Source organism: Nerophis lumbriciformis, linkage group LG28 (assembly GCF_033978685.3).
Source record: "Nerophis lumbriciformis linkage group LG28, RoL_Nlum_v2.1, whole genome shotgun sequence".
Lineage (NCBI taxonomy): Eukaryota > Metazoa > Chordata > Actinopteri > Syngnathiformes > Syngnathidae > Nerophis > Nerophis lumbriciformis.
Window position 1 is genome coordinate 10,850,074 of NC_084575.2, and position 26,540 is coordinate 10,876,613.

At 40.6% G+C, this 26,540-nt stretch overlaps 1 protein-coding gene across 1 annotated transcript in view; it reads right to left on the bottom strand.

Annotated features, from left to right (window-relative positions):
- Positions 1–26,540, bottom strand: part of camk1a (calcium/calmodulin-dependent protein kinase Ia) — a 59,756-nt gene that overhangs the window by 29,714 nt on the left and 3,502 nt on the right. Inside the window, exon 2 of the mRNA XM_061923582.1 lies at positions 20,594–20,709. Within this exon, the coding sequence (XP_061779566.1) occupies positions 20,594–20,679 (86 nt within the window). The 5' untranslated portion in view covers positions 20,680–20,709. The remainder of the gene's footprint in view (positions 1–20,593; positions 20,710–26,540) is intronic.

Here is a 26,540-nt window from a genome sequence, read left to right on the forward strand (position 1 = left end):
AACGGGTCTATGCTGAAAACAAAGTTTCGTTGCACTTGTGCAATGACAATAAAGACCTACTGTGGAGGGAGATGTAGCCAGCGCTGCCTGCAGGAGCAAAAGTCACCGCCTCTGTCCATGGTGCTGAGAACAGAGCACCATCAGACGGGGGCGTGGCAGTGCTGACGGCGAGACACAGCTGGCAGTTGATTAGATTTCACAGATGGTACGTGTTAATCTAATCATCTGTTGTCTTTAACAGTAAGCGGCCGGGAGCAGGAGGGGAGAGAGGATACGGACGTGACTGAAAAGTCACGTTCTACTAGGAGAGAAAACTTTTGTTGACAACATTATCATTAAAAACCTTGTTAAACCTGCACGCTTGGCTCCGCTAGGAAGCAACTTCCACACCTACCTATCCCAAAAAATGTGTAAAATGTAGTAAATAACCAAGTACTACCCACAGCTTATATTAATGACATAAAAAAATATATTCTGTTAAAGCACTAATGCTAACATACGTTAGTTGGTTGTGTTCTTGTTATATTTTCTGCTTTGAAAAATGCCACAGTTGTACACAGCCTCTTTCAAAAAATTGCTTATTAAAGTTAGGAAATGGTCATATATTCCCCTACAGGTCAAAGGTTGAATCCATTAGATTGGAGGCCATGAATGTTTATTAATAAACATCTGCATGGGCTGCTTGTGTGTTTGGTGGTGAATCATTTAAAGTGCTTACATTACAAAAAGGTTTTGGGGGTGGTTGGAAAAAAAAAAACATTTCCATGAGCAGCATCTTTCAATAATGCATCAAGCAAAAGACTGCATTATGGATTATGGCGCGAAGGAGGAGGGTATTGTCAGCAACCACAGGGATGCTGAAAGACAAGCAAAGGGTCCACTGAGGGTACCTGAACGCCTCATGCACACTTTGTTCCAACATGTGTGTGGTCAGAGGTCGATGCTTGCTCATCCTAAAGCTGTTTACTGGGGTTTTCTACACCAAACTCATCCAAGCAGGCTTGTATGGCCTTTGTTTTCATTTGTTTGTTTATCCGCGTGTTAGCGAGCAGGCCGCAGTTCAGCAACTGGCGGCGATTATTAGCAAGTGTAGCATCAATTAGGCTAATATTTGTACGTGTCAGTCGCCACTGGGAGGACATGTGCTGTCACACGCGTGTGCTGTTGCTGTGAGACGCGTGTAATTACACTTCCACTTGCTCATTCCTCCTTGGAGACATAGCGGGGGGGGGGGGGGGGGGGGGGGTCCCTCAGCGGGGGTTTCACAAAAGAGTCATGGATGAGGTTTACTTGAGGCCATCCACTCGTAATCACATATACAATAATTCCACACTCAAACGTCACTGTATTGATCACAGCTTATCAAAGTATTACAGGAAAAATGACATAATTTTCACCTTCATTACCTTTTTCAACTTCAAATATATTTTTGTAAATTAAATTATTTTATTAAAATTTTAGTACTTTTTTTTCCTGCATTATCACTTTTGTCATATTGCAATAATTTCACTGATCCTTTCTCCATATATTTGGCGTAAATACTGTCACATTGGCTTCATTCTAGCTCAAATTTCTAAAAGCATATTTTACGTATTTTTGGTCTGAATTATTCATATTTTATATTAATAATATATTCAGTTTATTTCTATTTAATTTTGCTTATCGTTCACAATGGTTATGAAAGACATGACGACTGATGTTTTTTTTTTTAATGCATTCTATATAGTAAATAAATGCGATTAAAAGTAGAAGCATTTAAGTCCCATCTTAAAACTCATTTGTATACTCTAGCCTTTAAATAGCCCCCCTGTTAGACCAGTTGATCTGCCGTTTCTTTTCTTTTCTCCTCTGCTCCCCTTTTCCTTGAGGGGGGGTGGGCACAGGTCCGGTGGCCATGGATGAAGTGCTGGCTGTCCAGAGTCGGGACCCGGGGTGGACCGCTCGCCTGTGCATCGGCCGGGAACATCTCTGCGCTGCTGACCCGTCCCCGCTCGGGATGGTGTCCTGCTGGCCCCACTATGGACTGGACTCTTACTATTATGTTGGATCCACTATGGACTGGACTCTCACAATATTATGTCAGACCCACTCGACATCCATTGCTTTCGGTCTCCCCTAGAGGGGGGGGGTTACCCACATATGCGGTCCTCTCCAAGGTTTCTCATAGTCATTCACATCGACGTCCCACTGGGGTGAGTTTTTCCTTGCCCGTATGTGGGCTTTGTACCGAGGATGTCGTTGTGGCTTGTGCAGCCCTTTGAGACACTTGTGATTTAGGGCTATATAAATAAAGATTGATTGATTGATTGAAAAGTCATCTTACAATGGAGCCTTTGGGAGCTGCTCTATTCTGCCTAGAAAGCCCTTAAAAACCATAAAGGTTTTATATATTCACTGTAAGTATATATATAAGGTAGTAATGGGCTGATCTTATTTAATCCTACTCCTTTTCATACCATAGCCATTTTGTCTCATTTCCTTGTTCTCTGTAACATAACAGTGAATAAATTAATAATAAATAAATAATATACTATAGTAAGTAAATAAATCTTAAATACATTAATAATCTTTATCTCAAAAAACAAACAAACAAAAAAGGGTTCAAGATGTTCATCATAATTCTTGTTCTGTGTACTTTGTGAACACTTGTAGTTTGAACAGTCTCTGAAACTGAATCATATTGGTGCTTTGTTTGATTTCTTTGGTTAATCCATTCCATAAGTTAACTCCACATGCGGATATGCTAAAGGTTTTAAGTGTTGTACGTGCATACATATGTTTTAAATTAGATTTTCCTCTAAGGTTACATTTCTCCTCTTTTGTTGAGAAGAATTGTTGTACATTCTTGGGTAGAAGGTTATAGTTTGCTTTGTACATCATTTTAGCTGTTTGCAAATGCACCAGTATAGATGATAATAGATGATAGATAATAGATGATAAAATGAACTGGAAATCTCATGTAAAACATATACAACATAAAGTAGCAAGAAACACGTCAATAATGAATAAAGCAAAACGGATCTCAGGAAACAGAGTGGACCGACACCAGCAGATGACATGGCACCCCAAACCATCACTGATGGTGGAAACTTTACACTAGACTTCAGGCAACGTGGATCCTGTGCCTCTCCTGTCTTCCTCCAGACTCTGGGACCTCGATTTCCAAAGGAAATGCAAAATTTGCATGGTTGGGTGATGGTTTGGGGTGCCATGTCATCTGCTGGTGTCGGTCCACTCTGTTTCCTGAGATCCAGGGTCAACGCAGCCGTCTACCAGCAAGTTTTAGAGCACTTCATGCTTCCTGCTGCTGACCTGCTCTATGGAGATGGAGATTTCAAGTTCCAACAGGACTTGGCGCCTGCACACAGCGCAAAATCTACCCGTGCCTGGTTTACGGATCATGGTATTTCTGTTCTAAATTGGCCCGCCAACTCCCCTGACCTTAGCCCCATAGAAAATCTGTGGGGTATTGTGAAAAGGAAGATGCAGAATGCCAGACCCAAAAACGCAGAAGAGTTGAAGGCCACTATCAGAGCAACCTGGGCTCTCATAACACCTGAGCAGTGCCAGAAACTCATCGACTCCATGCCACGCCGCATTAACGCAGTAATTGAGGCAAAAGGAGCTCCAACCAAGTATTGAGTATTGTACATGCTCATATTTTTCATTTTCATACTTTTCAGTTGGCCAACATTTCTAAAAATCCCTTTTTTGTATTAGCCTTAAGTAATATTCTAATTTTGTGACACACGGAATTTTGGATTTTCATTTGTTGCCACTTCAAATCATCAAAATTAAATGAAATAAACATTTGAATGCATCAGTCTGTGTGCAATGAATAAATATAATGTACAAGTTACACCTTTTGAATGCAATTACTGAAATAAATCAAGTTTTTCCAAATATTCTAATTTACTGGCTTTTACCTGTATATACACTGTAAGTATATATGTAATGTAGTAATGGGCACATTTATATTAGTTCAGTTCAGTTCAGTTGAGTTGAGTTCAGTTTCAGTTTATTTGGAACATGCATACGATACAATGTAATGCATCACATATTTCCAGTTGTTTCATTACAGCACGTCCGAAAAAGTGTAGGAAGAAGCTTATCTTATTTAATCCTACTCCTTTTCATACCATACCAATTTTATCCCATTACTTGTTCTCTGTAACAGAACGGTGAATAAATAAATAATAAACCATAGTAAGTAAACAAATATTAAATACATAAATAATCTTAATCTAAAAAAAAAAAGGGGTTCTAGATGTTCATCATAATTATTGTTCTGTGTACTTTGTGACCACTTGTAGTTTGAAAAGTCTCTTAAACTGAATCATATTGGTGCTTTGTTTGATTTCTTTACTTAATACATTCCATAATTTAATTCCACATACGGATATGCTAAAGGTTTTAAGTGTTGTACAAGCATACAAATGTTTTAAATTAGATTTTCCTCTTTTGTTGAGAAGAACTGTTGTACATTCTTGAGTAGCAGGTTATAGTTTGCTTTATACATCATTTTCATACTTGCCAACCCTCCCGGATTTTCCGGGAGACTCCCGAAATTCAGCGCCTCTCCCGAAAACCTCCCGGGACAAATTTTCTCCCGAAAATCTCCCGAAATTCAGGCGGAGCTGGAGGCCACGCCCCCTCCAGCTCCATGCGGACCTGAGTCCGCTTTCCCACAATATAAAGAACGTCTACAGTAAAGCAGTCCGTCTGCCGTAAACAGCAATGTTGTGACACTCTTAAACAGGACAATACTGCCATCTAGTGCATTTGATGAAAGCACTTTTGTGCGTGCCACACAGCAATGCATCATCAGAGAGGGTGTTCAGCATGGTTAGAAAGATAGTGACAGAGAATAGAACAAGGATGGACAATTCAACCCTTAACTCAACAATGAGTGAGTGTTATGTGTGTGTATATGTGTAAATAAATGAACACTGAAATTCAAGTATTTCTTTTATTTATATATATATATATATATATATATATATATATATATATATATATATATATGTATGTGTGGGAAAAAAATCACAAGACTAGTCTTGTGATTTTTTTCCCACACATACATATATTGCGCTCTACTACGGTATCGAGCACTATTTTTTGGATAACCTTATTAAGACATATATATATATATATATATATATATATATATATATATCCATCCATCCATCCATCCATTTACTACCGCTTATTCCCTTCGGGGTTGCGGGGATATATATATATATATATATATATATATATATATATATATATATATATATATATATATGAAATACTTACTTACTTACTTACTTACTTACTTAGTCCTCTTGCACTTCAGGGCGCGTAGAGCCGATCATAGCAACCAGGTCTCGCCATCTGGGTCTGTTGTGGGCAAGGTGTTGAGCTTGTGCCATAGTCACATTGCAGGCCTTAAGGTCCTGGGCTAATACATCCAGCCAGCGAGTCCTGGGGGCGCCTCTAGGGCGTCTCCAGCCAGCTCGCTGCGGGTTGAAGTCCAGGATTTTGCGCGTGGGGTGTTCCCCCGGCAGGCGGATGACATGGCCATACCAGCGCACTCGCCGCATTGCTGCGAGGCGAGAGGCTGGGAGCTGTTGGGTTAGCTCTCTTAGGGTCTTGTTGGTGACATGCTGGCTCCACGTGATGCCTTCTATCCTCCTGAGGGCTTTGGAATCAAAGCCATCTATCCTGGCCGCCAGGATGTTATTCAGCGGCCATGTTTCCGAGCCGTACAGAAGGACAGAGATGACAGAGGAATTGTAGACCCTCAACTTGGTGTCCCGAGATATATGTGCCGGTGTCGCCACAACGGTCTCCACAGGGACTGCATGACGGAGGCTGCAAGGGCGTGACGGCGGTCCACCTCTCGTTTGAGGTCGCCGGTGTTGGTGACTGTCGAGCCGAGGTATCTAAAGGTAGGGACAAAGTGGACAGGGGTATCCTCAAATAAGAAGGGTGGTGGGTCTGGTCCATCGCCGATATGCATCAGTTCGGTTTTGGACCAGCTGATTTTCAGGCCGAGCTGTTTGGTCTCCTCATCAAACACACCGAGGGCCTCCCTGAGCTGGTCAGCGGTCTCACTGAACAGGGTGGTGTCATCGGCGTATTCGAGGTCCTTTAGGGTGTAGTTTCCAAGTGACACCCCGGGGACTCGCACACAGACTCTGAACATCAGGTGGTCGATGACACAGTTAAATAGTTCTGGTGCGGCAACACAGCCTTGCCTGACCCCGCTGTTGATGGGGAACCACTCAGAGTCTTTACAGCTCACACGCATACAGCTTTCTGCACCCTGATACAACTGCTGAAAGAGTGTGGTGATTTTAGTTGGTACTCCGAGGGACTTCAGGATGTTCCAGAGGGACCCGTGGTCCACAGTGTCGAAGGCAGCCTTAAGGTCAATGAAGGCAATGTAGAGGTGCCGGTCCTTTCTGAACTCCCGGGCCTTTTCTATTAAGAGCCGGATGGCAGAGATGTGATCCGTGTTGGAACGATTGGGCATGAAGCCGGCCTGTTCTTGGCGGCGTCTGCTTCTGGTTGCAGGTAGAGCTCGGGTGAGTAATATGCAGGTAAAGAGTTTACCGGGGATGGAGAGGAGTGTGATCCCTCTATGGTTGCTGCAGGTCAGCTGGTCTCCCTTATGCTTCCAAAATGGTAGTATAATGCCCCGCCTCCAGTCATCAGGCAGCGACTCAGAGACCCACACATGGTTGATGATCTGTGTGAGCCAGAGGATGATGTTGTCTCCTCCGGCCTTCAGCATCTCTGCTGTGATGGTACATAAGCCAGGGGCTTTTCCATTCTTGAGTTTCGTTAAGGCTGCTCTGACTTCAGCTGGAGAGACAGGGGCGGTGGAGCAGTCCGGGATTGTGGTGGTGTGGGTGGTAGGGGTGGGGTCTTCCGGGGCAGGGGGATGGTTGAGGAGCTCGCTGAAATGCTCCTTCCAGCGGCTGATGCCAGCCTAATCCTTGACTAGGAAGCAGCGCTGGCGGGGGCCCGCTTTCCCTTTGCGGAGCAGGTTGTTGTTTTGGGAAGCCGTCTCCATGGCTGTCGCCTGGTTGCTCCAGAAGTTCTCCCTGTCGCGTCGAATAGACAGATTGCGTTGGCTGTTGAGGCGTCGATACAGGTCCAGGTCTCCCCGCAGACGGGCTGCACGTCTGTTATTCACGATATCTAGTGTGTCTTGTGATATCCAGGGCTTCTTGGTGGCAGGTCTCGTCCGCCCGATTGATTCTTTGGAAGCCTCAATGACCTTGTTTTTAAAGTGAGGCCATTCTTTATCAATCCCACTGGAGAGGGCATTGAATCGGTTTGCGATGGAACACCTGTACGTCTCCATGATGGCCGGGTCTTGCAGTCGTGAGGAGTCTAGCCTGGGGGAGGCATTAGTTGATGCCCCTGCCTTGAGCTTCAGCCGCATGTCGGCTATCAGCAGGCGGTGGTCGGTGTTACCAAGCTGTGCACCTCTGAAGACACGGCAGTTGGTGATGGATGTTTTCCAGCGGAGGGATATGAGGATGTGGTCGATGGCTTTCTTTGTTTTTCCATCCGGGCTGTACCAGGTCCAATGATGGATCCGCTTCCGGGGAAACCAAGTGTCGGCGATGCAGAGGTTGGTGTCTCTGCACAGATTAAGCAATCGTTGGCCGTTATCATTGGTGGTGCTGTCGATAAAGACGGGACCTGTTACTGCCGGGAGGGTGAGGTCATGGCACCCCAAACCATCACCCAACCATGCAAATTTTGCATTTCCTTTGGAAATCGAGGTCCCAGAGTCTGGAGGAAGACAGGAGAAGCACAGGATCCACGTTGCCTGAAGTCTAGTGTAAAGTTTCCACCATCAGTGATGGTTTGGGGTGCCATGTCATCTGCTGGTGTCGGTCCACTCTGTTTCCTGAGATCCAGGGTCAACGCAGCCGTCTACCAGCAAGTTTTAGAGCACTTCATGCTTCCTGCTGCTGACCTGCTCTATGGAGATGGAGATTTCAAGTTCCAACAGGACTTGGCGCCTGCACACAGCGCAAAATCTACCCGTGCCTGGTTTACGGATCATGGTATTTCTGTTCTAAATTGGCCCGCCAACTCCCCTGACCTTAGCCCCATAGAAAATCTGTGGGGTATTGTGAAAAGGAAGATGCAGAATGCCAGACCCAAAAACGCAGAAGAGTTGAAGGCCACTATCAGAGCAACCTGGGCTCTCATAACACCTGAGCAGTGCCAGAAACTCATCGACTCCATGCCACGCCGCATTAACGCAGTAATTGAGGCAAAAGGAGCTCCAACCAAGTATTGAGTATTGTACATGCTCATATCCCTTTTTTGTATTAGCCTTACACAATATTCTAATTTTGTGACACACGGAATTTTGGATTTTCATTTGTTGCCACTTCAAATCATCAAAATTAAATGAAATAAACATTTGAATGCATCAGTCTGTGTGCAATGAATAAATATAATGTACAAGTTACACCTTTTGAATGCAATTACTGAAATAAATCAAGTTTTTCAAAATATTCTAATTTACTGGCTTTTACCTGTATATATATATAAACCTTTATGGTTTTTAAGGGCTTTCTAGGCAGAATAGAGCAGCTCCCAAAGCTCCATTGTAAGATGACTTTTAATCACATTTATTTACTGTATAGAATGCATTTAAAAAAATACATCCGTCATCATGTCTTTCATAACCATTGTGAACCAAAGGCAAAATTGCTAAAAAAAAAAAAAAGTGCAGTTCCCCTTTAAGACTGATGTCCTCACCTCCAGCAGCTCTCCCTGCACCGTGGCCTCCTAATGCTAGTCTTAATTAAGCAGAAATAAAAAATTGACATCATCTCCACTGCTTTCTCTACTGGCTCTTCTGTCTCATCCTCTGCATCTGTGTCCTCAATCTATTCGATATCTCCGTCCTCACTGGCGTCAATCTCTTCTGATCTCTCTTCATCTTCTAGTGTTGCCAACTCCTCAGTGAGGAAAGTAGCTATGAGCTGTCATTAAAGTTGCTAGACGTTGATGGATGACATCATTGCCTCACTTGAATGATTGATTACAATGGATGCTGTAGGAGAGGAATAACATAGTGGTAGACATAAAAAGCGAGTTAAAAAAAGGCAAATTATGATTATAACTAGGGATGTCCGATAATGGCTTTTTTGCCGATATTCCGATATTGTCCAACTCTTAATTACCGATACCGATATCAACCGATACCGATATATAAAGTCGTGGAATTAACACATTATTATGCCTAATTTGGACAACCAGGTATGGTGAAGATCCTTTTTAAAAAATAAAATAAGATAAATAAATTAAAAACATTTTCTTGAATAAAAAAGAAAGTAAAACAATATAAAAACAGTTACATAGAAACTAGTAATTAATGAAAATGAGTAAAATTAACTGTTAAAGGTTAGTACTATTAGTGGACCAGCAGCACGCACAATCATGTGTGCTTACGGACTGTATCCCTTGCAGACTGTATTGATATATATTGATATATAATGTAGGAACCAGGATATTAATAACAGAAAAAAACAACCCTTTTGTGTAAATGAATGTGAATGAGTGTAAATGGGGGAGGGAGGTTTTTTGGGTTGGTGCACTAATTGTAAGTGTATCTTGTGTTTTTTTATGTTGATTTAACCAAAAAAAAAAAACGATACCGATTATCAATCTCAATCAATCAATCTTTATTTATATAGCCCTAAATCACAAGTGTCTCAAAGGGCTGCACAAGCCACAACGACATCCTCGGTACAAAGCCCACATACGGGCAAGGAAAAACTCACCCCAGTGGGACGTCGATGTGAATGACTATGAGAAACCTTGGAGAGGACCGCATATGTGGGTAACCCCCCCCCCCTCTAGGGGAGACCGAAAGCAATGGATGTCGAGTGGGTCTGACATAATATTGTGAGAGTCCAGTCCATAGTGGATCCAACATAATAGTAAGAGTCCAGTCCATAGTGGGGCCAGCAGGACACCATCCCGAGCGGAGACGGGTCAGCAGCGCAGAGATGTTCCCAGCCGATGCACAGGCGAGCGGTCCACCCCGGGTCCCGACTCTGGACAGCCAGCACTTCATCCATGGCCACCGGACCTGTGCCCCCCCCCCTCAAGGAAAAGGGGAGCAGAGGAGAAAAGAAAAGAAACGGCAGATCAACTGGTCTAACAGGGGGGCTATTTAAAGGCTAGAGTATACAAATGAGTTTTAAGATGGGACTTAAATGCTTCTACTGAGGTAGCATCTCTAATTGTTACCGGGAGGGCATTCCATAGTACTGGAGCCCGAATAGAAAACGCTCTATAGCCCGCAGACTTTTTTTGGGCTCTGGGAATCACTAATAAGCCGGAGTTCTTTGAACGCAGATTTCTTGCCGGGACTATATGGTACAATGCAATCGACAAGATAGGACGGAGCTAGACCGTGCAGTATTTTATACGTAAGTAGTAAAACCTTAAAGTCACATCTTAAGTGCACAGGAAGCCAGTGCAGGTGAGCCAGTATAGGCGTAATATGATCAAACTTTCTTGTTCTTGTCAAAAGTCTAGCAGCCGCATTTTGTACCAACTGTAATTTTTTAATGCTAGACATAGGGAGACCCGAAAATAATACGTTACAGTAGTCGAGACGAGACGTAACGAACGCATGAATAATGATCTCAGCGTCGCTAGTGGATAAAATAGAACGAATTTTAGCGATATTACGGAGATGAAAGAAGGCCGTTTTAGTAACACTCTTAATGTGTGATTCAAAGGAGAGAGTTGGGTCGAAGATAATACCCAGATTCTTTACTGATTCGCCTTGTGTAATTGTTTGGTTATCAATGATTATTATATTTATTATGAAAAAAACGATACCTATAATTCCCGATATTGCATTTTAAAGTATTTATCGGCCGATAATATCGGCGTGCCGATATTATCGAACATCTCTGATTATAACTGAATGGATTTTCTTCTGTTGGTTCTTAGTTTAGTTGTATTTTTCTTTTTTCTACATTGATAAATGGTAGAGTATGAAATTTGATCCAAAGACTGACGAGTTGTGATATACACAAACGAACCAAATCTATTGACTGGCTCATTAACATGAATAATTGGTTGTTTTTTATTTGAAGCGTGACAGTAAAGAAACATTTACATTTACATTCACAAACCAAGGCAGAAGCAACAGCAGCTTTGCAAAGAGCGGGTGTTCATCTCCTGCTCTGACGAGAATGGAATAGAACTTTATTGGCATTGAACTTAAAAGTACAACAAAATGTGTTTTCAGTACAAAATTGAGCAGACATTCAGTAGACAGGAGACCGCCTGTGAGGAAAGGCTCAAGGAAGCATCTCTTGTATACTGAAGATCATTAGAGTGGTATGCGCTTTCATGTCTCCAAAATATACAAAAAGTCGCTAGATTGGTCGCTAGTCGCTTTTGAGAAAGAAAGTCAGTAAGAGGAGTAGGAAAGGTTCTAGATTTAGCGAGAAGGTCACCAAGTTGGCGACACTGCACTGAGGTGTGTGAGAGACAGACACGCCAAGTTAAACCCTGAGTGTGGTGAAATTTGTTCTCTGCATTTTACCCATCCCCATGTTCACCCCCTGGGAGGTGAGGGGAGCAATGAGCAGCAGCGTGGGCCGCGCTCGGGAGTCATTTGGTGATTTAACCCCCAATTCCAACCCTTGATGCTGAGTGCCAAGCAGGGAGGTAATGGGTCCCATTTTTTATAGTCTTTGGTATGACTCGGCCGGGGTTTGAACTCACAACCTACTGATCTCAGGGCGGACACTCTAACCACAAGGCCACTGAGCAGGTTTAGGTTGCTTCTGATTGGTTAACATTGTGTGGTGCCTTCTGTGATTGGCTAAATTTAGACACCAAAATGTATGGATTGGTCTGCGATTGGTTATTTTGGTCAATTAATCAAAGTTACTCGAAGAAAAAAAGTTTATTATTATTAAAAAAATATATACATATAGAATAGAGAATGGGGGAATATAAGTGTGAGAAATGTCAAATGTGGTGTGAGAACGGATTAAATTGCGTGACTCTCACGCTCAAAGCGTGAGGCTTGGCAGCTCTGCGAGCTAATCACTAGCTGGCACCTAACATGCTAATCACTAGCTGACATCTAGCATGCTATTCACTAGCTGCCAACTAGCACAGGAATCCCAAGCTGGCGATTACAGCACTAATGGCTAAATGGAAACAAAAGAGTTTATCACTAGTTAGCACATAGCATGCTAATCACTATCTGACAACTGCTGTGCTAATCGCTAGCCGGTGATTATCATGCTAAATCGCTAGCTGGAGTGCTAATCTCTAGCTGGCAACTAGTGTGCTAATTGTCAGCTGGCAACTAACGTGCTAATAGCCAGCTGGAAACCAGGGTGCTGATTGCTCGCTGGAAATTAGCATGCTAATTGCTAGCTGGCAACAACAGTGCTACTCGCTAGCTGGCAAATACAGTGCTAATCTCTACCTGGCAAATAGAGTGCAAATTTCTAACTGGCAATAATGTGATAATTTCTAGCCGACAACCAGAGTGGGAATTTCTAATTGGCAAAGAGTGTGAGAATTTCTAACTGGCAACTAGAGTGCTAATTGCTATCTATCTCAAGTGCTAACATGATTATAATACAGTAATCTAATTATTTGTTCATGTTTTAATTTTAAAGCTGCAAGGTACAGTAAGTATGGTGGCCATGTCACTGCCATTTATAAACTACACCAGTGTTTTTCAACCACTGTGCCGCGGTGTGCCGTGAGATACAGTCTGGTGTGCCGTGGGAGATTATCTATTTTCATCTATTTGGGTTGAAAATGTTTTTTGCAAACCAGTAATTATAGTCTGCAAATGATGTGTTGTTGTTGAGTGTCTGTGCTGTCTAGAGCTCGGCAGAGTAACCGTGTAATACCCTTCCATATCAGTAGGTGGCAGCCAGTAGCTAATTGCTTTGTAGATGTCGGGAACAGCGGGAGGCATCGTGCAGGTAAAAAGTTATCTAATGCTTAAACCAAAAATAAACAAAAGGTGAGTACTCCTAAGAAAAGGCATTGAAGCTTAGGGAAGGCTATGCAGAACGAAACTAAGACTGAACTGGCTAAAAAGAAAACAAAAACAGAATGCTGGACGACAGCAAAGACTTACTGTGGAGCAAAGACGGCATCCACAAAGTACATCCGAACATGACATGGCAATCAACAATGTCCCCACAAAGAAGGATGAAAACAACTGAAATATTCTTGATTGCTAAAACAAAGTAGATGCGGGAAATATCGCTCAAAGGAAGACATGAACTGCTACAGGAGAATACCAAAATAAGAGAAAAAGCCACTAAAATATGATGATTTCTGCTGGTGGTGTGCCTCCGGATTTTTTCAACGCAAAAAATGTGCCTTGGCTCAAAAAAGGTTGAAAAACACTGAACTACACTATAGTGCGTTGCATCAACCTTCATGTGTATTTAAAGATATTTACATTTGTGGAAAATGTATGGGGGAAATACAACATTGTAAAAAGTCTAATCAACCAAAAGGTTTCCAACCCTACAGTACTTGTACTATATTGGACTAAAAAAGGTGCACATCTCCAGCGCTCCCATGATGTTAAAAACTGTATTTAGGAGGTAACAAACAGTTTAGTTTTTTTAAATTATAATACAGAGTGATTCAAAAAGAATCATGCATTTATTCAGTTCTCAAGCATTGTAGTAGACCAGGGGTCTCAAACTCAATTTACCTGGGGGCCACTGGATGCAGAAACTGGGTGAGGCTGGGCCGCAAGAAAAGATTTCTTAAAAAAATCTAACATGCACTTTTTAATGAATTCACCTTCTTTGAATGGCTATCCTGCCCTAGCAACATACTTGCCAACCCTCCCGATTTTTCCGGGAGACTCACGAATTTCAGTGCCCCTCCCGACAATCTCCCGGGGCAACCATCCCCCCGAATTTGTCCTGATTTTCACCCGGACAATAATATTAAAGGGGAACATTATCACCAGACCAATGTAACGTCAATATATACCTTGATGTTGCAGAAAAAAGACCATATATTTTTTTAACCGATTTTCGAACTCTAAATGGGTGAATTTTGGCGAATTAAACGCCTTTCTACTATTCGCTCTCGGAGCGATGACGTCACAACGTGACGCCACATCGGGAAGCAATCCGCCATTTTCTCAAACACATTACAAACACCGAATCAAATCAGCTCTGTTATTTTCCGTTTTTTCGACTGTTTTCCGTACCTTGGAGACATCATGCCTCGTCGGTGTGTTGTCGGAGGGTGTAACAACACGAACAGGGACGGATTCAAGTTGCACCAGTGGCCCAAAGATGCGAAAGTGGCAAGAAATTGGACGTTTGTTCCGCACACTTTACCGACGAAAGCTATGCTACGACAGAGATGGCAAGAATGTGTGGAGATGCATTTCCAACGATGAAGTCAAAGAAATCTGCGAGCGGATGAGGGTATGTCTACAGAATATATTAATTGATGAAAACTGGGCTGTCTGCACTCTCAAAGTGCATGTTGTTGCCAAATGTATTTCATATGCTGTAAACCTAGTTCATAGTTGTTAGTTTCCTTTAATGCCAAACAAACACATACCAATCGTTGGTTAGAAGGCGATCGCCGAATTCGTCCTCGCTTTCTCCCGTGTCGCTGGCTGTCGTGCCGTTTTCGTCGGTTTCGCTTGCATACGGTTCAAAGCGATATGGCTCAATAGCTTCAGTTTCTTCTTCAATTTCGTTTTCGCTACCTGCCTCCACACTACAACCATCCGTTTCAATACATGCGTAATCTGTTGAATCGCTTAAGCCGCTGAAATCCGAGTCTGAATCCAAGCTAATGTCGCTATAGCTTGCTGTTCTCACCGCCATGTTTGTTTGTATTGGCATCTCTGTGTGACGTCACAGGAAAATGGACGGGTGTATATAACGATGGTTAAAATCAGGCACTTTGAAGCTTTTTTTAGGGATATTGCGTGATGGGTAAAATTTTGAAAAAAACTTCGAGAAATAAAATAAGCTACTGGGAACTGATTTTTAATGGTTTTAACCCTTCTGAAATTGTGATAATGTTCCCCTTTAAGGGCGTGACGTGATAGCACTGCCTTTAACATCCTCTACAACCTGTCGTCGCGTCCGCTTTTTCACCATAAAAACAGCGTGCCGGCCCAGTCACATGTTGTATGCGGCTTCTACATACACACGTAAGTGACTGCAAGGCATACTTGGTCAACAGCCATACATGTCACACTGAGGGTGGCCATATAAACAACTTTATCACTGTTACAAATATGCGCCACACAGTGAACCCACACCAAACAAGAATGACAAACACATTTCGGGAGAACATCAGCACATAAACACAACAGAACAAATACCCAGAACACCGAGTCTCCCGGAAAAATCCGGAGGGTTGGCAAGTATGACGCTGTCAAGCGCCATTCATATAAAACTTGTGATCTTGACTGTGTTGAAACATTTAAGAAACATTGAAAACTTCTCTTTTTAGTAAAGCTTTTAGTTAATGCACCTTTTAACTATCATTTTTAATCCACTTTGTAACCTTTTTATGATGTTGCCCCTGTTGTTTTAATTTACCGTATTTTCCGCACCATTAGCCGCACCTAAAAACCACAAATTTACTCAAAAGCTGACAGCGCGGCTTTTAACCCGGTGCGCTTTATATATGGATAAATATTAAGATTCATTTTCATAAAGTTTAGGTCTCGCAACTTCGGTAAACAGCCGCCATCTTTTTTCCCGGTAGAACAGGAAGCGCTTCTTCTTCTACTGTAAGCAACCACCCGCCCCCGGAAGAAGAAGAAGCGCGCGGATTTTCGTTTCATTTCCTTTGTGTGTTTACATCTGTAAAGACCAGACCACAAAATGGCTCCTACTAAGCGACACGCGTATAACGCAGAATTTAAACTTAAGGCAATAAGTCATGCCGAAGAACACGGAAATAGAGCAGCAGCAAGAGAATATAACATAAATGAATCAATGGTGCGTCGGTGGAGGAAGCAAGAAGATGACCTGCGCCAGGTAAAGAAGACAAAACAGAGTTTCCGAGGGAACAAAGCAAGATGGCAACTGTTGGAGGACAAACTGGAACAGTGGGTTGTTGAGCAGAGAGCAGCAAGCAGAAGTGTCAGCACCATCACTATTCGAATGAAGGCAACAACGCTAGCAAGCGAACTTCACCTGGATGATTTTAAAGGTGGTGCTTCTTGGTGTTTCCGGTTCATGAAAAGACGCTTATAGACTACGGTGTCGTCACGGACTACAAAGGCGGACTCGCACAATTTTTCAGGATTTATAGAGATCCCAAATACAGATCAGCAGGTACCAGAAGGTAAGAAAAGTTGTGTTTGCATAATATTGCGAAACAAAGTGCCAGATAATATGTCTTACCTTATACACACACTTTTCAATTCGGACACCGAAGACGAAGAATTCGAAGGATTTACGAATGAAGAATAACTTCAGAAAGTGAGCGCTATGTTTATTTTGTGTGTTGTGACATTAACGTTCGAGCAACATTATGTTGCTATTGCTCTGCACTATTTTGAATTTTACTATGTTTGTGATTGCACATTTGCGTACATTTTGGGACAGAGTTGTTAGAACGCTGGTTTTTAATATATTATTAAAGTTTGACTGACCTATCTGACTGTTTTTTTTGACATTCCCTTTAGCGCAACGTAGGCGCGGCTTATAGTCCGGGGCGGCTTATAGGTGGACAAAGTTTTGAAATATGCCATTCATTGAAGGTGCGGCTAATAACCCGGGGCGGCTTATAGTGCGGAAAATACGGTAATTGTTGTTTTACTTACTATACTCTATCACTGAAAGGAGAAATATGGTACATGTTGAAAGTTTGTATCCATTTTTAATTATCGTCATTCTGTGCCATCTGTCATAAACTGTAAGGCTTGTTCCCATGCAAGTTATTTCGTCAATAAGAATACAAAACAAACACAAAAAAATAAATGGATATGGACGTACAGTTTCGGACACTGTATAGTAAACATTGGACAGTACCAGCTGTAACTCTAAGTTAAATTGCTTTCATTACACAACGTAATGTCTTGCAATTTTTCAAAGTGAAGCATAACATTTGATATTACTATATGTTGCGATAATAATGAAATACAGTGATATATCGGCTTATGAGTGCCCGTGTTTACCAGCTTTTAGTAATTGTTACGCTCTGCCTTGTGAGAAAACATTTGTGATGCGAGCGTCTCCACTGCTAGCTGTTACCATGAATTGATTAACGTGGACTCCGACTTAAACAAGTTGAAAAACTTATTCGGGTTTTACCATTTAGTGGTCAATTGTGCGGAATATGTACTGCTCTGTGCAATCTACTATTAAACGTTTCAATCAATCAATATATACACACACAAATTTTCATATTAAGGAGCGGGCCGCAAAATAACGTCTCGCGGGCCGTAATTGGCCCGCAGGCCGCGTGTCTGAGACCCCTGTAGTAGACTGACAGACAGATCCCCGGACCTAAATGTGTGTGACTTTTTTCTGTGGGGGGTATGTTAAAGACAAAGTTTATGTTCCACGGTTGCCAGAAAATATCGATGACATGAAAGATCGTTTGGGAGGAACTCTCATATCGATTGATGTTGAGCACTTGTAAAGCATGAAATAAATACTCAAAATTAAGCACAACACGTGTGTTCAAGCTAGGTTGTCTATTGGTCTTCATTTTTGAAATATCGAGTTATAACTTTGGCGTACTATTTTTTAATCACCCTGTATATAATTAATAATTCCGATTTCACGTAAATTAATTTACCACGGGCAGGCCTGGAACTAATAATAATTATTGTATTGCTGTAATAAAATGTTTATTTTGGAGCAAAAGAAAACCCTCAATAGAAATCCTGGATCAATCAATCAATCAAAGTTATTTATATAGACCTTAATCACAAATGCCTCAAAGGGCTGCACAAACCACAATGACGTCCTCTGACCCTACGTCAGGGCAAGAAAAAACTCAACCCAATGGGATCAATGAGAAACCTTGAACCGGTCAAAATCAGCATGAGTTCATCATCATTCATCTCAGAATTATTGGAGCCTACCTGAGCTGACCACATAACAAATAGACAAGTTAAATCACTTCAATCAAATCTTCATTCTTCAAAATGCAGGAGCCTACTTTAGAACCTCCAAAGTCTGCAAGGCCACACAAAAAACATCTAACCTGCCCTGGAGTATCTAATATACAGGTAAAAGCCAGTAAATTAGAATATTTTGAAAAACTTGATTTATTTCAGTAATTGCATTCAAAAGGTGTAACTTGTACATTATATTTATTCATTGCACACAGACTGATGCATTCAAATGTTTATTTCATTTAATTTTGATGATTTGAAGTGGCAACAAATGAAAATCCAAAATTCCGTGTGTCACAAAATTAGAATATTACTTAAGGCTAATACAAAAAAGGGATTTTTTGAAATGTTGGCCAACTGAAAAGTATGAAAATGAAAAATATGAGCATGTACAATACTCAATACTTGGTTGGAGCTCCTTTTGCCTCAATTACTGCGTTAATGCGGCGTGGCATGGAGTCGATGAGTTTCTGGCACTGCTCAGGTGTTATGAGAGCCCAGGTTGCTCTGATAGTGGCCTTCAATTCTTCTGCGTTTTTGGGTCTGGCATTCTGCATCTTCCTTTTCACAATACCCCACAGATTTTCTATGGGGCTAAGGTCAGGGGAGTTGGCGGGCCAATTTAGAACAGAAATACCATGGTCCGTAAACCAGGCACGGGTAGATTTTGCGCTGTGTGCAGGCGCCAAGTCCTGTTGGAACTTGAAATCTCCATCTCCATAGAGCAGGTCAGCAGCAGGAAGCATGAAGTGCTCTAAAACTTGCTGGTAGACGGCTGTGTTGACCCTGGATCTCAGGAAACAGAGTGGACCGACACCAGCAGATGACATGGCACCCCAAACCATCACTGATGGTGGAAACTTTACACTAGACTTCAGGCAACGTGGATCCTGTGCCTCTCCTGTCTTCCTCCAGACTCTGGGACCTCGATTTCCAAAGGAAATGCAAAATTTGCATGGTTGGGTGATGGTTTGGGGTGCCATGTCATCTGCTGGTGTCGGTCCACTCTGTTTCCTGAGATCCAGGGTCAACGCAGCCGTCTACCAGCAAGTTTTAGAGCACTTCATGCTTCCTGCTGCTGACCTGCTCTATGGAGATGGAGATTTCAAGTTCCAACAGGACTTGGCGCCTGCACACAGCGCAAAATCTACCCGTGCCTGGTTTACGGACCATGGTATTTCTGTTCTAAATTGGCCCGCCAACTCCCCTGACCTTAGCCCCATAGAAAATCTGTGGGGTATTGTGAAAAGGAAGATGCAGAATGCCAGACCCAAAAACGCAGAAGAGTTGAAGGCCACTATCAGAGCAACCTGGGCTCTCATAACACCTGAGCAGTGCCAGAAACTCATCGACTCCATGCCACGCCGCATTAACGCAGTAATTGAGGCAAAAGGAGCTCCAACCAAGTATTGAGTATTGTACATGCTCATATTTTTCATTTTCATACTTTTCAGTTGGCCAACATTTCTAAAAATCCCTTTTTTGTATTAGCCTTAAGTAATATTCTAATTTTGTGACGCACGGAATTTTGGATTTTCATTTGTTGCCACTTCAAATCATCAAAATTAAATGAAATAAACATTTGAATGCATCAGTCTGTGTGCAATGAATAAATATAATGTACAAGTTACACCTTTTGAATGCAATTACTGAAATAAATAAAGTTTTTCAAAATATTCTAATTTACTGGCTTTTACCTGTAAGTTTGTGTTCAAATATTTACGTTGCTGCCATATTCACCCTGCATAAACTCACAATTTAACTAACGTATTAATCAACTACAAATGAGACAAACTGAAGTGCAGTACTTGAGTGCAACCAGCAGAGATGCTGCTGAGTCAGTCTCACTCATTTGCTGTCTAAAGAAGTATGCTATGCAATAGCGTCATGCTATGCTAACTCTTTCTGATGTTTTTTTTACTTTGTACAACACTAGCATGGAACAAGGAGCTCAGAACAATCAGAGACTTTCCCGTCATTCAAATGAAAGCAATTTAATCTTTTTGTATGAAAACATTTAAATAAACCCATATTCATATTGTTAAAGTTAAAGTACCCATGATTGTCACAAACACACTAGGTGTGGCGAAATTATTCTCTGTGTTTGACCCATCACCCTTGATCACCTCCTGGGAGGTGAGGTGAGGGGAGCAGTGAGCAGCAGCGGTGGCCGCGCCCGGGAATCATTTTTGGTGATTTAACCCCCAATTCCAACCCTTGATGCTGAGTGCCAAGCAGGGAGGTAATGGGTCCCTTTTTTATAGTCTTGAATACAACACTTGTCAATTATTTCTTCTTGATAAAATGACTCAAATGGTGACTGCACCTTTATCCAGACCTGCACCAACAGGTAATGATTTTGCACCACAAAGCAGACGTTTTTCACCCAGCAAACATATTAATAACTGCAACATACTGTATATGTTGACTTACGTTCCCAGCACTTCTTTGAAGTCATAATGTTCTTTAATGTCGGACGTCTTCTTCTTCCATCCACTGTCTTCTTCTCCCAGCGGCATCCTGCGTGCTGACCGGTCGCCACACTACAGCTGCCAGGTGAGGAAAAAACATGCCTTTTCATTGGACTGACTTTGCGTTATGGAAAGACACTTTAGAATAGTCAGTGTACAGCTTGTAACAGTATACATTATGGGCCTAATCTACTAAGAGCCAAATATCCGGAGCTAAACAGCGTGTGCAAACTATAAAATTGTTTGTAATATATCAGTGGCCGCGTGATCTACTAAAACTGCATGTACAAATGATTACTGGTGCAAAAGTGGTGCAGTGGTAATGAGGGTTTTGTGCGTACTGCTGGCTGTGCCCATGGAAACACAAATTTACCTCCACATTCATGTCATTACGCTCTCCAACCTGTGTGCGATGTTGTTGAACTAGCCTATATGTCAGAATAATTGTATCGAAGTTATCACAAAACTTTGTGTTGCCATGAGTTCCCGGCGAGAAGACAAAAGCTGTCTTTGATCCTACCAAGCAGAAGGCTTGTAAAACTCCACTGTGTAGGGTAGGAAGCAACATGAAGGTTTTCTGTTTCTTTGATGTATTGTAATCCACAGAAAGATATTGTCTTGACCCGAGATCTACAAAGCGAAAAGGAAGCAGGACCTGACTCCCGTCCAGGCGACCTTTTCTTTGAACTGCTTTACGACCTTTTCTTTGAACTGTTCTGGAACCAAAGGCGATGGCTGTTTACGACCACCCCTCCCTTAGAAACAGCTGTACAGGCGTACAATCTTTCGTCAGAGCATGGTGGAACTGTACAAACAATACAGTCCAGTCGTTTCTCCTCATTGAGCCAAATTTAATTCTGTCTCTGTTTGATTCCTTGTTTCTTGTCTTGTTTAATAGATGTCATCAGTGTTTGAACATGACAGTATATAACACCTTTTTTATGCAATATACGATCGTAATCCTGGAACCTATTTTGCAGGGAGGTGGTGGACCATCATAACAGGAGTCCATTCATGCATCTGGATTGATCCAAATGCAAGAAAATGCATTTTACAAGACGTTTTTTTTTCATATAGGAGCTACATTATAATAATATATTTAATAATACATAATATACTACATACATTTATATATATATATATATATATATATATATATATATATATATATATATATATATATATATATATATATATATATATATATATATATATATATATCCATCCCTTTTCTATCGCTTATTCCCTTCGGGGTCGCGGGGTATATATATATATATACATATATATACAGTATATATGTATACATATATATATATATATATATATATATATATATGTATATATGATATAATTAAGCCAAAGCAGAAGCAGACACCAAAACGCATTAATTTATAAGTCATCCAGCAGAAATAAAATTATAAAATGGTATTGCTAAATAGAAATGATGTTTAAAATGTTGTATTATGACACTCCAAATATGTTGACACACACACACACACACACACACACGTAGGACGAAGAATTCTCTGTGCAGCGTCTGTCTTTCTAGCGCGATCAACTCCTTTCTTACAGCCGTGTGCGTAACTGTGTCAGTTTGCACATAGTATTCAGAGGTGCTAAATCCATCCATCCATCCATTTTTTACCGCTTATTCCCTTCGGGGTCGCGGAGGGTGCTGGAGCCTATCTCAGCTACAATCGGGCGGAAGGCGGGGTACACCCTGGACAAGTCGCCACCTCATCGCAGGGCCAACACAGATAGACAGACAACATTCACACTCCTATTCACACACTAGGGCCAATTTAGTGTTGCCAATCAACCTATCCCCAGGTCATAAATATAGATGCGAAATTGCGCCCGCAGAATAGTTTTAGTCTTAATAGATCACACTGCGCGTACTGAATGATTATACAATATTTCTATCTTCTCTTTCCAGTATTGTATGATCTAATGATCAGCATATATTGTGCATATTTATGAAGACAGACACGCTAAACGGATTGCATTCGTTATTCTGCTCATTTAAGGGACAATCCTCTGCGCACAAGTTGAGTAGATCAGCTCTGCATGTGCTATGAAGTCTGCACGTGTTTTAGTACATACATGCAAACCTTTAGTAGATTAGGCCCCTTACTGTCCACCGAGTCAATACAAACATTATTGTCTCCAACACAAGTGAGCGTTAATAACTGTCCAGCATGGTGGGGTGGGGGTGGGGCTGCATGAGTGCTGCATGTCGGCGCTGAGGAGAAAACCATAAGTACATCCAAGTTTATTTTCTACTGTACTGCACTGAGGAAATATCATAATGTGAGGCGTGTACTCACTTTTGTGATGTACTGTAACTAGCATACTAATATTTACGGTACAGTATAATAATGTCCATCATTCTATTTGTACTTCACACAGTATATGCTGCCTTACAATCGGTATTAATACATTCATTATAATAAATAAAGTTTATCCTATCCTATCCTATATATTAATACATCCATTATAAAATACTTTAATACATACATTATAATATATATTAATACATCCATTATATTAAATAAAGGCTATCCTATCCTATCCTGTATATTAATACATACATTATAATAGACTTTAATACATACATTATAATAAATAAAGTCCATCCTATCCTATGTATTAATACATCCATTATAATAGGTATTAATACATTCATTATAATATACTGTATATCAATAGATCGATTATAATATATGTTGATAGATCCATTATAATAGATATTAATACATTTGTTATAATAATATTAATGCACATGTTATAATAGATATGTTACAAAATATATTAATACATGTATTGTAATTAATATTACAAATAAAAAATGAAAATTCAATTGTGCATTTTATTGCGGTATGTGTTGCCATTCAGTACCGTTTTGTGTAGAAACTTTCCTGCATGTTCTCCTCGTGATAAAGTGATTTCATGCTTAACTTTGCACTTTAACATATAATGTACTGTATGTTAATAGTTCCAAAATAATAGATATTAATATAGCCTTTAAAATAGATATTACTATATCTTACATTATTTGATCCATTATAATAGATATTAATACATCGTTATAATAAAATGTATTCATTTCTTATAATAGATAAAAATAGATCCGTTACAAAATATATTAGTACATTCATTGTAATTACTATTAATAATAGTAAACCTGTTTTGAAAAGGTGTTATTAATATTTCTATAGCAATAAAAACATTGCGAATATTTATATGAATCAAGAATCCAAATACAGTCCATCTTGTCAATAGCGACTACATGCATGATTCATAAAGTCATTATTGTGAGTCCAGGAATAGTTTATTTTTACTGCATATGGCGACATTATTATGAAAATGCGCTGCAATTATGTTGATAGATTGGGTCTGACTTGTTGTTAGTTCATTGTTTACTCTTTTCAGGATAAACTTGCTACAATATGATTTGTTTTCTTGTTATGAATATTTAGGTTGAATAATTGCATGAATAACAGTAATGAATGATGACGCTCACTTGGAGTTGATATCAACCTACTACAAATGCTGTCATACGAGGCGGGCATTATGTATGCATACATGTCATATAATTAAATTATCATATCATTATCATATTATCATTGAGCACTCGCCCTCATTTGTCGTCAAACTTTCAACCAATCAGCAAGCAGCAGCTCTCTACTCTTTTGATTGATTGATTGAGACTTTTATTAGTAGATTGCAAAAGTACAGTACATATTCCGTACAATTGACCACTAAATGGTAACACCCAAATAAGTTTTTCAACTTGTTTAAGTCGGGGTCCACGTTAATCAATTCATGGTAACTTAACGGATCAACGCCATCACAAGCGCCTCATCCCTTGTGTTTAATCAATCCAACACCTCCTGTCATATTCATATTAATGTGTGAGTTCATCATGACTCCACCCACCACAAAACCAGACTCAATATGGCTACCAACCTGCATATAGTGGCCACCTGTCTATAGTGGACACTTTTAATGTTTACCTCATGGAAATCAGCTTTTAGTGTGAATAATGCGATAGCTATTGTCCATAAACTAATAATATAAATAAATAGTGATAACTGTCGACAACTTTTATATTAGATCTAAACTAAAACAGTCAAGATGTAATTGAAGTGATGTTTTGCTTTTAGTTGATAGGTTTCAATAAAATAGAACATTTGTATATGTAAGAATTACAGCTGCTGTACTTACACTTTCAGAAAAGTCTTTGGACGTTTGACAGAACCGTGAAGAAAATCATCGTATTTGTTTAACAAACTAATATTTGGGTAACACTTTAGTATGGGGAACATATTCTTGTCATGTCTGTGTAATCATGTTTTGTTTAGTTATTGGACTCTTTAGTTTCTGGCTTTTCACTCCCTTGTCTTGTTTCCATGATTACCCATTAGTTTCACATGTTCCACGTTTGGACTCATTGTGCACTCTTGTTTGTCACCATAGCAACCCATTAGTTTTCACCTGTCACGTCACGCACCTGTTTCACGTTTTGAGTCACGCACCTGTTTTTGTTAATCATGTCTGTAGTATTTAAGTTCATTGTTTTTCAGTTTGTCTTTCTGGTAACATCCCCGCATTTATGCTTCTGCGCACTCTCCACACCCTTATGACCCTTGCTGCTCTTTTTTCATGCCGGTTCCATGCCAAGTAAGTTTTTGTTTATTAAGCCACAGTTAGTGTTTTGTTTAATTGTTCATAGTTTCTGCTAATGTGCAAGTTCTGTGTTTATAGTCTAGTTTTGTACCTCCGCCCCTGTGCGCGCCTTTTGTTTGATCCTTTTTTTGTAGTTTTAGCGTTTAAATAAATCATGTATTCCCCTTCACACCACGTATGGTCCAAATCTTTTGCACCTCGGGAGAACAACCCACGCCACAGTCCAAGTCGTGACAATTCTAAGTAGCAAAGACTTAATTTAGAGTTATTTGGACACTAGGGGAACATATTCTAAGTAACAAAGACTTAATTTAGAGTTATTTGGACACTAGGGGAACATATTCTAAGTAACAAAAACGTAATTTAGTGTTATTTGGTTAGGGTTGGGGTTGGTGTTAGGGTTAGGTTGTATAATAAGGCCATGCAGAATAAGGCATTAATAAGCAGAGGTGTGGACTCGAGTCACATGACTTGGACTCGAGTCAGACTCGAGTCATGAATTTGATGACTTTAGACTCGACTTGACAAAATGTAAAAAGACTTGCAACTCGACTTAGACTTTAACATCAATGACTTGTGACTTCACTTGGACTTGAGCCTTTTGAATTGACATGACTTGACATGACTTGCTACTTTCCCCAAAACCCAAAGATGAAAAAGTTATTCGGGAGCGCTCCGTATTTTTCATTGTGTACTTGTCTATCAGCGTTGCGTGTGTCAGCTGGTGTGGTCTCAGTACAACAGCCAATCAAATTAGATCTACTTTGTTTTCATCACACAGCATTCATCCAATCAAATTGCAGGACAACCAACAAAGAAGACATGTCCAAACCACACGCCAGTGAACAAAAACTGATACCTAAAATAATTTTGTTTGGGTATAAAAATTACGAGGTGGTCAACACAAAACGGTTTGCAGTATGCAACACATGCGGTTCGAAAATTACTGATGGAGAGGCAACAACTTCCAACTTCGTCCGGCATTTGAAGTTGAACAAAGAACGGTAAGTTTTGAATGTAAGATAACGTTTATTGGCTAAGTAACGTGACTTTTATTTGCTGTGTAGTTAAATCAGTGAGGCTGTAAACTCACTGCTAACGTTATAACGTTATTGCAAACACGGGAATCTGTTGCAGTTCACTACCTTATTCATACTTTTTGTTCAGTGATTTTTTTCAAGCAGGGTTACGTTAGTCAATATATCACACGTAACGTTAGA